Consider the following 14729-nt stretch of genomic DNA (forward strand, 5'->3'; position numbering starts at 1 on the left):
GTCCGGCCACCCACGCCCAGGCCCCCTGAGACCACTAAAAAGTCGGGGAGTCAGCCCTTCAAGCCCCAACCGGCGTCGTCACCAAGCCCGGGAAGGGACAGCCCTTCCCGGCAACCCAAACTCCGACGCTCCAGAGCGCCCCTGAACGTGAGGGTCCTGGCGGCCTCTCCTCTCCGGTTACCACCAGCAACAGCGGCCGGGTCCCAAAGTCGGCGTGGCGCAGATAGGTGGGACTTCCGGCTCTGGAAACCAGTGCGCATGCGGCAGTTGGCCGGTTACACTGTACTTCCTGTACAGTGATCGTGAGGGCCAATAAAAGTGTAGCACTTAGGGCCACGTGCCTCCGTTCCCATTAGCAACCGGAGGCTTCTAAACAAGTTGCCCTCCCTCCGCATCTTCTGCGCCCAACCGCGGCGACCCGGGGCTTGGCGGGGCTCCGCCTGGCCTCTCGGGCTCCTCTAGGCTGCGACTCTCGCCGCCGCCATGGTGAGTAGCCGGCCGGGAGCCACAGAGCGCGGAGTAGATGCAGAGCGGGGCCGAGGGAGGGCGTGGCTGCGTGAGCCCGCTCATGGGCCTCCCGGCTGGTCCCCAGACTTCAGTTAACCTCGGCCGCAGCCCCTCCTGCATAGGAGCAGCCTCTCTCCGTCGCGTGGCGCCGCGTCCTTCCTCGCTCCCGCCTGGGACCAGTGGCCCAGGTCACACCTCGGAGGGAACGGCCTCCTGCAGAAGGCGCAGGGCAGGCTTCTCGTTCCTAAAACTCCCCAAGTTTTTAAGACACACGCAGGCACACCATTGGGCGGCATGAACAGTTATGTATGATAACGAGTTGAGGAGGGAGAACGTGATGGAATCTGGCTTTCGGGTGTGAGAGCGTCATTAAGAGTCCACACCGTCCACTTGACAGCCCAGGACACTTGAATGATTTCTTCTTTTGTTTTGACCTGTTCAGAAGAGGCTAGTTGTCCTGTGTGCTAAAATATATACATTCATCCTTCCAGCGGTTATAGGATGTCAGCTTAAATAGCCTTACTTAGAGCAGTGCACGGTGTTCAGAAAAAGGGCTGAAACCAGAGTTGGGGCACCATTGAAATGGGCCACTGAAACACATCAGCAATGAAATGAATTTAACATTGTGGGTCAGCTGTACTCAAGTTAAAAAATAAGTAAAAGCTCCCAGGTGATCATAAAGATAAAAGAAGTTGCTAGTGAGCTTTACAAGAGCAATTTGAGCAGCATATGGGTTTAAGGACTAGGGGATAGCATGGGGATTGCCACAGTAGAATGGACATGGAGAAATGCAAGGGTAGCTATAGGGATTCTCAGGTTTGAGGTTTTTTGGTTTTTTTTAAGCATGAATAAAGTTTATATATATATAGCCTTCCCCATAGTCCGAAGGAAGAAGAAACCTGTAGCATGTTGAGAGGGGAAAATAATTGGTTAATCAAGTCCTCCAGGAGTCTGAAAGAGAACCAATTAAGGCATGATGAAGAAGTGACCTTCAAAAGGAAGAACGCTTTTAAGTGCATCTGTTGGCACATATCTATTGCTTGGAGGCACTGTGCTTAGTACTGGGGACGGGGTTACCTCGGGGAACAGGGTGGGCAGGGTCCTGGCCTTTAGAGACATATGTCCTAAGGAAATCGAGTCTGCAGAGAGGAGGTGTGTGGCTGCAGAAGGGCCACCGTGAGCAACTTGGGAGTTGAAGGAGATCATTCCTGATTGTTAGCCTTGGTGTTGGAGGCATCCCAACCCTGTGTGTCCACAGTGACAAGCCTGAAAAAGGCTTGGAATTTAGATCTTAGTCTCCCGTAGGAAGGCTATGATAAATGATAGATCATTATTCCTAAAATAAAAGATCATTGCTGACTCATTTAGTCCCTGCATTAGATGTTCAATGGCATGATGTCCTTTTCTTTTCAGCATAGCTATAAAATGAAAACTTCATCGATTTCTAGCTCATAGTTGTCAGACTCTCTGTTGGTTTAAAATAAAGACCCAATTACTGTCTGTTTCAAAACCAAATACATTTTTAAAAGCTCTATTAGCTAGGGTAAGGTTAAGTTGGTGTAGTAGATATTTAAAAAAAAAAAAACCACCAAAAACAAAAACAGTGGCGTAAAGAATGCAGAAGTGTATTTTGCTCATTTAACAGCCATCTCACGAGTCATCTGAGGTCTGTAGGTCATTGCTGCTCCACAAAATCAGGAATGCCAGTCTCTTTCATTCTGCTATCTGCCCGACCCCTCCAGAGAAATAGGTGTGACAAAGACATACCACAACAGAAGGCTCAGGCTTTGAAGATGGCCCACGTCTCTTCTGCTCACATCCATTACTGAGCAGTAGTCACGTGGCCAGACCTGGTTGCAGGAAGAGCTGGGAAGCATCATCTAGTTGGGCAGTCATTTACCCAGGAAGAAGGGAAGAGCAAAATTTGGTGGACATCTAGCAATCACTACACCTAGATATCTTGTATATTTTCATTGTTGGTTCCTTCATCACATCTTCAAGACTAACAATTACTTCTCTCTCTTTTAGGCAGAGTTGGGCCTAAACGAGCACCATCAAAATGAAGTTATCAACTACATGCGTTTTGCTCGTTCAAAAAGAGGTCTGAGACTCAAAACTGTAGATTCCTGCTTCCAAGATCTCAAGGAGAGCAGGTATCAGAGGACTTTAAGGAAACCCAGAGGGAAACATGGATCCTTTCTGGGAGCCATAGTGGGGATGCTGTAGCAGAGACCATACAGACCATGGCTGGGATTACTGTGGTCAGTTACTCACTGAGAGTACTCACTGAGTACTCACTGAGAGTAGCTACACCACGCCTTGTGGATGTGGGAAATTCAAGAAAGTGGGTTGTGGTGAGAGGAATTTATTACTAGACATACACCCGTGATAATTATGAGATTGCAAAGTTTCAGAAGAGCCCTTAGGAAGTAGTGAAATGCATGTAGGTTAGTGATCACTTTGCTGTATTAAAGATCCCAGAACTTTAATTACCGGAGTTATGAATGAAAGGATTAGAGCCATAAGCCATGACAGTTTGCAAGAAAACCCCTACGTAGTTCATATTGAAGAATTAGAAGGGGGTAAAACAGCAGAAAACCCTGAAAAACCATTAACTAACAGAAATTGTTAATAGATGATAACTAGTTGGGTTGAACCCATCATGGAATATAATGAAGTCTATAGAAAATGCATGTTTTATCTAGAGAAAAACAGGGGAGTCAACAAAAGAAAAGGACTAAGTAATAAAGAGACATACGACTACTTGGGGGTCAGACTTTGGCACAGTTAAATGTCCGATGAGGTGGAAATGCACAAGGCCTCCACGTGAGTGCTGAGTGTCACAAAGCCGTGCTCCGCACTCGGTAACAGACAGTGTCAGCTCTAAGCCATTACCGAATATAATCTGGTCGGCTGGTTTCCTAACCCCCAGCTGATGAAAGCTGCAGGCTCACTGGCCCAGCTATGAGTCAGAAGAAGTACTTCAGTACTCACTTTATAAATCGGGTACCTTAATTGTTCATAGTCATGAACTTGGGTTGCCAAAAAAAAAAAAAAAGTTGAAGCAGATTTGGTATGTTCCATTAAAGAATACAGGAAGACTCTTAATATATTGAATAAGGACTTTCATCAAAAATAGTTAAAGTTTTGGGTTTTTTTAGACTGATTAAAATCAGGCTAAATGAAACGCTGAAGAATGGTAAATCAAATACTGTTGACTTGGGTATAGTATAACTCTGATAAGATTTTGTGGCCCCTGTCTTCATTATGTCCTTCTGGAAGTGAGGAAGAAAAACTGGGGCTGGGGGCCTTGCTCCTTATTCCCTGAGCAGCTGGGAGTGGGTCAGAAGCGGGGGCAGGGCAGGGTAGGGTGGGACTTGGTGGGGGTGGGCGGGGAAGGGAGAGGCCCTTTTACTGCTGAATTTCCCTTGGAAGTAGGAGCCATGTGCAGATACTTTCTCAGGATTCAGCTGTCAGGCATGTTAACTGAGATTGCTGGAAATGCATGTGGGGCTGAGTCACCCCACTCCCCGCAGGACCAGCGGCATACCACCTCCGAGCCTGTGTTCCCATCTGTAAAGTGAGGGGATTGAAGAACATGGTTCTGAACTTCCCTCCCACGTTCTATAGTGTAATGGTTAGCACTCTGGACTCTGAACCCCCCTCCAAACCCAAACACTGTCTGTGCAAGAGTAGGTTTAATGCTACTGGTGATGTGATGAGTGGTCAGTGCTCAGAGGAGCTTTTTTTTTTTTTTTTTAATTCAATTAATTAACATATTGTATTCAGAGGTATTCATATTCAGTTTCATAGGTAGAGGTCAGTGATTCATCAGTTGCACATAACCCCCAGTGGTCATTACATCATGAATCATGAGCCCTCCTTAATCCCCATCACCCAGTTACCCCCTCCCTCATCCATCACCCCTCCAGCTACCCTCAGTTTGTTTCCTGTGGTTAAGAGTCCATTATGGTTTGTCTCCCTCTCTGATTCCATCTTGTTTTATTTTTTCCTCTCTTCCACTGCGATCCTCTGTTTTGTTTCTTAAATTCCCCATATGAGTGGAATCATATGGTAATTGTCATTCTCAGAGGAGCTTTAACTAAGAGAAGTCGGTTTCTTTTTCATTGGGGCCTAAATGCTAGGAGAAGCAACATGTAATTGACCGTTGATTTTCTTACAGTCATTTACTCTCATGTGGGTAGTTCATGCAATTATTGAAATGCTAAACAAATAATAGAAAGAAAAGAGAAACTATACCTTCCGGGTGACTTTTGAAACCACTAAATGGGCTAAAACTAATTTTAGCAGAGATTAAAGTAGAAAAAATTTTAAACTGAAAAACTAAAGAAAAACGTAAATGCTTGGGGGACTGTTTGCAAGCATGGACCTCGTAGTAGAGGATGTGCTCATCCACTGCGTGGTCATTTAAGTAGACTCAAAGATTACCTGAGCTTAGAAGAAAACTAACTGAGCTTGAGTTATTTTTAGTGTGTCTTATTAAGAAAGAAGATCGCTCCCAGAGAGACTTCCACTATAACCCTTGAACCCTTCCGATGACGTGAATGTGGGTTTCTTAATTTTGTTGTATTTCGTAAATGGTCTGGGTTGTTTCTCCTGAAGCCTGGGACTGTGGCTGTTTTTCAGGCTGGTGGAGGAGACCTTCACTGTAGACGAGGTCTCCGAGGTCCTGAGCGGGCTGCAGGCTGTGGTCTACAGTGAGGTGGAGTCTGAGCTCATCAACACAGCCCACACCAATGTCCTGCTCCTGCGGCAGCTCTTCTCCCAGGCTGAGAAGTGGTACCTCAAGCTACAGACCGATATCTCTGAACTTGAAAACAGGTACCCACATCTGTACCTGCAGTTAGGGTAGGAGGGGCCCAGGCAGGATCTCAAAAGTTAGCGAATGCCTTTGCCACTTCTTAAGACCGGCGTGTGAGAAAGTCTGGGGGGAGCAGCAGCGAAGCATCCGGTCACCGAGTGGTCTCTTAGGTGCAGGATGCTGGAATTTTCCAGTTCAGTCCATGTGGTTTGGATTCCCATTAGTAACTATTTTGGATATGGTAAAGTTTCCTTCATGGTGCTCTGTCCTCCTGCCGTGTTGTAGTAGATTGGGACCCGTGATTTTATTCTGGGTGTGGGTCCAGATCTAGTCTAAATGAACTTTTTTTTTCATATTTGTTTTGATCTTCAAGAGAATTATTGGAACAAGTTGCAGAATTTGAAAAAGCAGAATTTACATCTTCCAATAAAAAGGTAATTTTTGGTCATTCTAAGTTCATTTCTGAACAGCCGGTGTTTCAAATCCTGAAGTTGCACAGAGCAGTCAGGGGTGAAAGTGAAAACCATCAAGGAAGAGCCTTCAGTTCAAGAGCAAACCTCACAGATTGCCTTGTATTTTCAGGCAAAAAAAGGAACAGTTTGGAAGGAACTCTGGAAACCCGCTTCAGTCTCCTCTTGCTCACTTGTGTGTGCTCTCTCTGTCTCTCTCTGTCTCTCTCTGTCTCTCTCTCTCTCTCTCTCTCTCACACACACACACACACACACACAGAATCCCTGCAGTCCATCTTACTCCCTGCCCTATAAACTCTTCACTTGGTTGACGCTCAGCGCGGGCGTCGGTCCTAGCCCTTTCTCTCCCGCCAGGTGACCTTGAACAGGTTGCCTTCGTCGCTGAGCCCTGTTTTCCCCATCTGTTAAGTGGACACAATCCTCGCAGTGACTCTTGACCTGCTTCTCTTTTTAGAGAAGCATCATCGTTTGCAGTGACCACCTCACACGGCGTTGGGCGGGCGCCCCACAAACACTCCCTGGTGTCCGAGCGAGAGAAACGGTGCTGACATGAGCCCATGAACAGACACGTACAACACAATTTTCCAGTGATTCACTTGGAACATAATTCTGGCTAAGAAATGTCTGGGCCGGAGGGCGTGGATTCACCTGTTTTTAATGTGTATTGCTGAAGGGCCGCGGTATTTGCGGCAAGTTTCTCCTTGCCCGCGGCGTAGCCACACGTGACCGTTTTCCCCGACGCAGGTTCAGGCAGAAGTCTGTTTCATCCCCCACATGTTAAAACTCCTGTCCCTAGAGGCTGGCGTCTGTATCTGCTCTAGCTTCCAGCACCTTCCGTCCTGCCTTTCTTCCCTCCTTTCCCTTCCATCTGAATTTATTTAAAAGGATATGGGGAGGACGGGTTCCCTCACATCCCTAATCTGTTTGGAGCACCGCAGGGCAGGCACTGTCCTTGTCACTGGGGTGTAGCAGAGAACCAAACCTACAAAAACCCCCACCCTGTGGAGTTGGCAACCCCATGGATATGTTTTTACAGTGTTTTTCGCTTAGAATGTGCAAGTGTTGAGTGATTACATGTGATTTTGGTTTGGTTTCTATATTTTGTGTCAGCCCATTGTAGAGACCATGAAGCCCAAACTCGCTCCACTTAATGAGGGCGGAAGCGTGGAACTCCTGAACAAGGTAATGTCCTCGTGGCAAGAAAGCCAGACCCTCTCCCTCGGCCCTCTCATGGCCTGCACAACTGGAGGGTGGAGAAACTGAAGGAGGAGGTGGCGGATTCGGGCTGTGGTCCACTGAGGGTAATCAGTCCACTATAGTTGTTCTGCTTCGTGGTGCCATGGGCCAGAAGAGTGCACTCACCTTCCAGAAAGTCTGAAGCAGCTCTTAATTTCATCGTTTTGTGGTGACACGAAGGGCATGGCATTTTGGACAGTGTTTTATTAATGGACATTTGAAGTTTGTGATCTACAATAGCAAGGATGGGGTTTTGAATTAGGAGGTTTATAAAAGTTAACTACCAATATACAAGTATTTGTCACAGCTCCTGTATTCTCAACATTGTGCTAGATGTTATTAGATAAAAAGCAGTATAATACTGAGTATTTTGTCCTCAAAAACCTTATCGTTTCATTGAGCAGGGAGAATTAATATTTTGGAAGCGGGATTGCTACCCGTGTGCCCAGGGTGGCTGAGAAGAAACACTTCACGAGGATATGAGCAATAGAGGACAGACTTTGGGGGGAGGTGGTCCCTGAGCTGGGCTGAAGGCTGAAGACGGATGAAATTGTCAGAGGGAAGAACGGGAGCATGGCAGACAGGGCAGTGGCGTGGGCAGCTGTGAGAGGCAGAAAGAAGAGTGCTCTGACTTGGCACAGAGTCCGTGCTCTCTGATAGGGCCGATGTGTGTGTTGGAGCTCAGGGAGGCAGACGACTGGGCTCACAGCTGACTCTCGTGATGGAGCTGCTTGGAGCAAAGGCCTGTGGCCTCAGGTCAGGCAGAAGCATCTAGGGTCTTGGGCAGAGTGTGGCACTGATAGAAACTGTGTTTTAGGATAAGTACCTGTGGCGTGCTGTGTCAGCTAGGAAAAGACCCAAGAGTGGCAGGATCAGCTGAGTGAGAGGTGGGACGAGAGGGCTGAGGACAGAGGCCTGAAGGGAGCCTGAGAGACCGAGGAAGAGACTTAGAGCCGCAAGTGACGCACCAGTGTGGAGACCAGTGGGCTGGGTGGGACGAGAATCGCACCAGCAACCAGAACACACAGGTGTTCAAGCTGTTCTATAATTTCAACTTAATTTTGGGGGCTCCTGGGTGCCTCAGTCAGTTAAATGGCTGCCTTCGGCTCAGGTCATGATCCCAGTGTACTGTGATCGAGCCCCACATTGGGCTCTCTGCTCAACAGGGAGACTGCTTCTCCCTCTGCCTCTGCCTGCCTCTCTGCCTTCTTGTTATCTCTCTCTCTCTCTCTCTCTCTGCCAAATAAACAAACAAACAAACTTAAATTTGCAATTCAATTTTGAGGTGAAACACTTTCAAGTATTAAAAATACCACAGTTAAAATAATAAACCTGAATTGGGGCGCCTGGGTGGCTCAGTGGGTTAAAGCCTCTGCCTTCGGCTTGGGTCATTATTCCAGGGTCCTGGGATCAAGCCCCACATCAGGCTCTCTGCTCAGCAGGGAGCCTGCTTCCCTTCCTCTCTCTCTACCTGCCTCTCTGCCTACTTGTGATCTCTGTCTGTCAAATAAATAAATAAAATCTTAAAAAAAAAATAAAAAAAGTAATAAACCTGAATTTACTCACAAAGGAAATTTCCAGACTTCAAGAAGAGAACGAGAAATTGAAGTCAAGGCTGAAGACCATTGAAATGCAGGTAACTGAGAAGTACTTTGACAAAAATATTGGAAGCATTGCCTACGGACTGAATATTGAATGTGTGTTGTTTAAATCTGATTATAGGCAACGCATGCATTAGATGAGAAGTCAAAGCTAGAAAGAGCACTGCAGGTTTTACAGCTCGACCAGGGAAATCAAAAGGTGAGAGAAGTTTTGAAGGTAGGCAGTAATACTGTAATAGCTTTGTGACAGTGGGTCACTGCACCAATCATGGGGGTCCCTGTGTACGGCACAGAAATCCTGTCACTGTGTTGGTCACCTGAAAATGATAGGGCATTGCGCGTATCAATTATACTTTAATTTTTTAAAAAAAGGTGTAATAACTTTTAGCTTTCTTTTTCACATTTTTCAAGTAGAATAAAGTTACAAACTTAATATGAAGTGTTGAGGGGCGCCTGGGTGGCTCAGTTGGGCGTCTGACTCTTGATCTCGCTCAGGTCTTGATCTCAGGGTCATGAGTTCGAGCCTTGCCTTGGGCTGCACAGTGGGCTCCACAAGGGCATGGAGCTACTTAAAAAGAAGTCTTAGTTACTGTTTGTTATGGCCCTTCCCTTCCACTCCCTGAGAAGGGTGCCACTGTTGTCCTGTCTCGGGACACCCCCATCCAGGAAAGGATGGGGTGAGGGGCCTCGCTGAGGCAGGGACACAGCTCACATGTTCCCCATGTCCCCAGAGCCCCCTAGCACACAGATATGCTGAAGTTGTTTTGTTTTAAGTTCCTCCCCCTTTTACCGTGACATTGCACTTACAATGGGGGGAAAGGAAGTGAAGAAAGAAAGACTTTTTAGTTCATTGGATGTGTATTTGGTTTTATTATACAGAACTCATTATTAGTGAAGTCGGCCTTCGGTGAGAATGACAAAAGAGAATGAATTTACGGGGTCTGCATCTTCACATCCCCCATGTCTGGCGGGGCTCATGTACGCTGAAACACAGGGCTGGGTCTCCAGGCCTGTCTCGGTGGGTCAGTGAGGCTCGCTTCTGCTGTTGGAAGTTCTCACAAAGTTCTGTCTCCCATGGCCTTCCCGTCTGCACTAGATGTTGGAAAAGACTTCCTGTCCCCAGGCCATGTACGTGGCTTTGCAGGGTGGCTCTGGCTTTTCCTGTGGTTGTACTGTCCTTGCCGGTGTCTGCTAAACACTCCCCAGACTTACTTTGCTAGACTTCTATTGTTAACAGTTTTTTTTATTTTTTTAAGATTTTATTTATTTGTCAGAGAGCCAAGTGAGCACAAATTGGGGGAGGAGCAGCAGGAGAAGGAGAAGCAGACTCCTCACTGAGCTGGGAGCCTGCGTGGGGCTCCATCCCAGGACCCTGAGATGACCTGAGCCGAAGGCAGATGCTTAACCGACGGAGCCAGCCAGGCATCCCTCTTGTTACACTTTTTTATGGAAAAATTCGAACACACAGAACAGTAGGGGGACTAGGACAGTACACCCCGGGTACTTGTCACTCGGCTTTACCGATCACCAGGGCTTGGCCAGTCTGGTTCCCCATTTACCTCTTCTTCTCCCCTCCCACCATGTTTTTTTGAAGCAGATCTCAGACATTACATCATTTCGTCTGTAGATATTTTTAAAATAGGAATATTAAAAAAAAATAAAAATAGGAAGATAATTCTTAGATGACTTAAAAAAAAACAGGAAAATAAATATGGTTTTCAATGCTATTTAAAGGACCATAGATTTATAAAACACAGAGCTACATACTTCAGAATGGCTTTCTAATTTCTCAAAAGTAAAACTGTTGCAAACATTTTTAGATAATGAACTTGTTTTTAAAGCCATTTTGGACTTTGTTCCAATTTTACTTTTCAGACTTTAGCAAAAGCAAAATGTGTACATGCTTTCACTAGCTGTGATGAAGTAAAATCTTTTTAAAAGACCAGATTTCAAAAATGAGTGAGGAATTTTGTTGGTAATACTGCTTCTCCTTCACGTTTAGCAATTAGAGACTATTTTCCTGTTTAGTAATGCAACTTTTTTCTATTACAAATTTATCCAGTCATCCAGCCAAGATCCAGCTGACAGAGTGTACAAACATGCCTGTCACATTAATGCAAAAGAAAAAACCTTAAGATCTTATAAATTTAGCAAGTCATATAATCAGTAAGCATTGATTAGGCTCTCATATTTTAATGTAAATATTGACTAAGACATAGATTTATTAAATTTTTTATATAAACTCTGTAAGTTTATTATTTTTCCATCTGTATCATTCAAAATTCTTCACCAGGATTTTTTTTTTTAACCTGACTTTTCAAAAACGAAACGTTGTTTGCCATCCCTACCCGGGGACATACAACCTTGTTGGACTTAAGATCGCACCTCTCTCCTGTTCCTCTTTGGAATTCCAACAATTTGTAAATTATATTTTACGTGTCTGGAGTTGAGTGACCACTGAGTGTCCGCCAGGTTCACGGGGGTCGAGGGTGAGCTGGGCACACCAGCGACCCTCTAGGAGCAGGAGCTTACCCAGGCTGGTGGGGGGCCGGGGAGTCTGGGGGCCGACGCACACACACACAACATTCCTATCACAACACCAAATCACTGTTGTACAACAGTCACCAACTGGGATGTCAACATGAAATTATGTCAGTGCGTATATCTTTCCTAGGATTTTATAAAAGCCCAAGACTTGAATGACTTGGAGAACACAGTAGCTGCTTTGAAGAGTGAGTTTCAGAAGACACTTAACGACAAGACAGAAAACCAGAAGTCCCTGGAGGAGAATCTGGCGACTGCCAAGCACGACCTACTCAGGGTTCAGGAGCAGCTGAGCATGGCTGAAAAGGTCAGGTTTGTCTGTGTGCGTCTACCTCGCTGAGGAACAGGGGTCACCGAGGGACCCATGCTGGAGGCCAGCCATAGATTTTCCTTACCTTTTCTCAGGGTATTGGCCAATATGTGTTCGAGAATTATCATTTCTGGGCATTGAGCTCCTTCTGTGTTTGACACTAAGATATCTATGATAATAGAAAATTGCCACTCCTCCCTTTGGAATGGTCAGAGACTCAGCCACGGATAGCTTATGTGAGCGGCCCTGCACCCCCATGTTGCCCGGCCCCCTACAGCCCAGCACAGGGATGGCTGACTTCTCTTGAAAGGATTCTACCCCTTGTTTTTAATTTCTATGAAATATGTAGAGAACCGTGTTCTTCAGTTTAGGGATGAGACTCTTAAGCATATGGGAGCTAAAATATAACTGAACGAAAAATCCTCCTCCTAGAATACTGATACCATGTTGGGATTCTGGGGAAAGATCATGTGTATTTCACCTGAGAATTAGTTTACCATTTCAAACAGATTTCTCATTGTCCTTAGTTACATGCTGACAATGTTGCTGTTTTCTTGGGAGGAATGTATTTTTAAAATTTGCAGTCTTAATTTTATGTAAGTATATTCTAAAAAGAAATTCAAAAATAATATAAAAGTATTAGTAAAATTAGAGCAGAAGTATACATGTTTATGAGATGTGTTATTTCTCTCTGTCTCCGTTTCGTACTAACGGACCGACATTTTTCACTGTGCAGGAATTAGAGAAGAAATTCCAACAAACAGCAGCTTACCGAAACATGAAAGAGATTCTCACCAAGAAGAATGACCAAATCAAAGACCTGAGGCGAAGACTGGCCAAGTAAGCCTTGCTGATCCTGTGTGGCTCTTGGTTTGGTCCCACCGCCAGATCGCTGTGTGTTCGTCACTAAATCTCAGTTTTTGTCCAGAGAGGCCAGGCCTGGGGTGCTTGGTGTCCTCTAGTTTAGAAGGCTGCATTTGAGGAACATGGAGGAGGTCTGGCCAGGCCATCCGCACTACCCTTGAAGGCTTCGGTATAGGTTCCTTGGGACTTTAGACCTACACGCACGCGCCCATGTGCGCGCGCGCGCACACACACACACACACACACACACACACACACACACACGTCTACACCAGGCTACCCTTGGCAATGCATTCCTTTACGCAGGACAGCAGAAAGGAAACCCAGCAAGCTTCCAAGGCATCCTTGGGCATTTCTCATTTCTCCTTGGGAATGTCCTCAAGAGCCTAAGGCCTGGTCGTCCTATGCCCGCCCTCAACGACAGTTCAGGTGCTAGAGAATGTGGTCCCTGCAAGTGGGTGCCCTTGCCAGCCTGGCTTAGAGCCCCATGCGCCGCGGAGCACTGGGTCCCTAGCCGTGCGCTGCCCTGGGACGGGGAGGGACGTGTGCCATTACCGGAGCTCAGCGCCCAGAGCGGGGACCCTGCGGCCGCACACCTGCCACACAGTCACAGCTCAACCCCAGTCCTCCCGGCCCACGTGTGCTCCGCTCCTTGGGCTCATGTCTGTCCTCCACAGTTTGCTCTGGAAACTCCGCAGCCCTCTTACCTTAATCAGGGCTCCGGGGGCGGACAGAGTGAGGAAGTAAATCCCAGATGCACTTCATCTGTAGAGAAGGGGGGGGTCTGTTAACCTTGTCCTCGCGTCGCCCCATCAGCACCTTGTGACCATCCAACGACTCAGATATTATGGAGTCTCTGCTGTCCTCAGCTGTCATGGGTCTAAATGCCAGCTCCAGAGACTCGGAGTCCGAAGGTGGCCTCGCACTTCCCTGGTCCTTCATCGCTGCTGGGGGAGCCCCGCACGGTGCCATGGCGGTCTCTGACTTCACCCTGTAGTGATTCTAAGTGAAAAATGCACTGTGACTGGGGTTGTCGCTGGAGAGCTGGTGGGTCAACTCACTGGGGAGCGATGACAGCAACAAAGAGTATCATGTCATTATTTATGGTCTTAACAGAATTTTCATCTCTTTGCAGGTACGAACCTGAAGATTAAAACCCGAAGAAGATTTCTCCTGGAAGCCGCCAGCACGTGAAAGCACAAGCCGTTTCGCCCCTCAGGCATGTATTTTGAAGGAGTTTGTTATATTCCCTCTCTTTATTTTTCTAATATATAGACTTGGCTTCTAATATTTAGAACGAGACTTCCCGTTCCAGTTCCCTAATTGAGAAGAGGGGAACCTACTGACCGACTCTGGCCGGTCCTCCCAGAGCCCTCTGAGCGCTCCTGAGTCTTCGTTCCGATGCAGTGAGAATTCTTTATTAGTCAAGAAGAGATGGTTAGAGTAGGAAGAAGAGTCTTAGCCGTTTGCATTAGTATGAAAGCACCCGTTTCAAATGTGAGAGCAGCGTTGTCTATTCTTATACGTTCCCCAGAGCAAAAATACAGTTACTAAAGAGAGTTACTGCAAATAAACCTGATTTTTCCCAAAATCAAGTTCATTTTCTCTATTTCATTTTAAAATACGAATGCACTGAAAATGTGCCTACTAACTTTTATAGGTGGCATTTTTATCAATTATAAGGAAAATTAATAGCAAACATGAGGATCTGATTAACTTCAGTCTCTCTAGCTAAACGCTGTACTTATCAGAGGACGAGCAGACATTTTTTAAGATTTTATTTATTTATTTGACAGACAGAGATCACAAGCAGGCAGAGAAGCAGGCAGAGAGAGAGGGGGAAGCAGGCTCCCTGCTAAGCAGAGAGCCCGATGAGGGGCTTGATCTCAGGACCCTGGGATCATGACCTGAGCCAAAGGCAGAGGCTTTAACGCACTGGGCCACCCAGGCGCATCCCCCCAACCCCCATGCAGACATTTTTTGCAACCCCACCTAGTCATGAATCTGGATCGCTGAAGTCAGGTCCATCCATACTTCTACAGTTGAGAAAGTCCCTAGACTCAGAATAAATATAATCTTTATACCTCAGTTGTCCAGAATATTCTCTTAAATTATGACTTACATCCCACATAAAACCAGTTAGCAGACCTAAGATTCAACTTCTGATCATTGTTCGTTTATTTGTATGCATCTAGAGTAACTGCATTTTCAAGGGGTTCTGATTCTGTTTCCATTGGTTCTGCTTTTTTTCTGGAGTGATTTTGGATAAATCATTAAAAATGAGGCCTCAATCTCTGCAGTCATGTAATGCAGCGATTTGCCATAAAGGTAAATAAAATAAGGTACACAAAGCAGTAATGCATCAGAAAGAAAGG

General features: G+C 46.2%; 1 protein-coding gene across 1 annotated transcript; it reads left to right on the top strand.

Annotated features, from left to right (window-relative positions):
• The first annotated feature begins 342 nt into the window (after positions 1–342).
• LZTFL1 (leucine zipper transcription factor like 1) lies at positions 343–13939 on the top strand. The gene is made up of 10 exons (XM_047695918.1): positions 343–486; positions 2536–2660; positions 5155–5349; positions 5703–5763; positions 6910–6981; positions 8606–8671; positions 8758–8835; positions 11311–11487; positions 12227–12330; positions 13490–13939. Exons 1-10 carry the CDS (start codon positions 484–486, stop codon positions 13506–13508), a joined length of 900 nt encoding a protein of 299 aa, XP_047551874.1. The 5' UTR covers positions 343–483; the 3' UTR covers positions 13509–13939.
• Positions 13940–14729: the final 790 nt, after the last annotated feature.

This window comes from Lutra lutra, chromosome 1, assembly GCF_902655055.1.
Source record: "Lutra lutra chromosome 1, mLutLut1.2, whole genome shotgun sequence".
Taxonomy (NCBI): domain Eukaryota; kingdom Metazoa; phylum Chordata; class Mammalia; order Carnivora; family Mustelidae; genus Lutra; species Lutra lutra.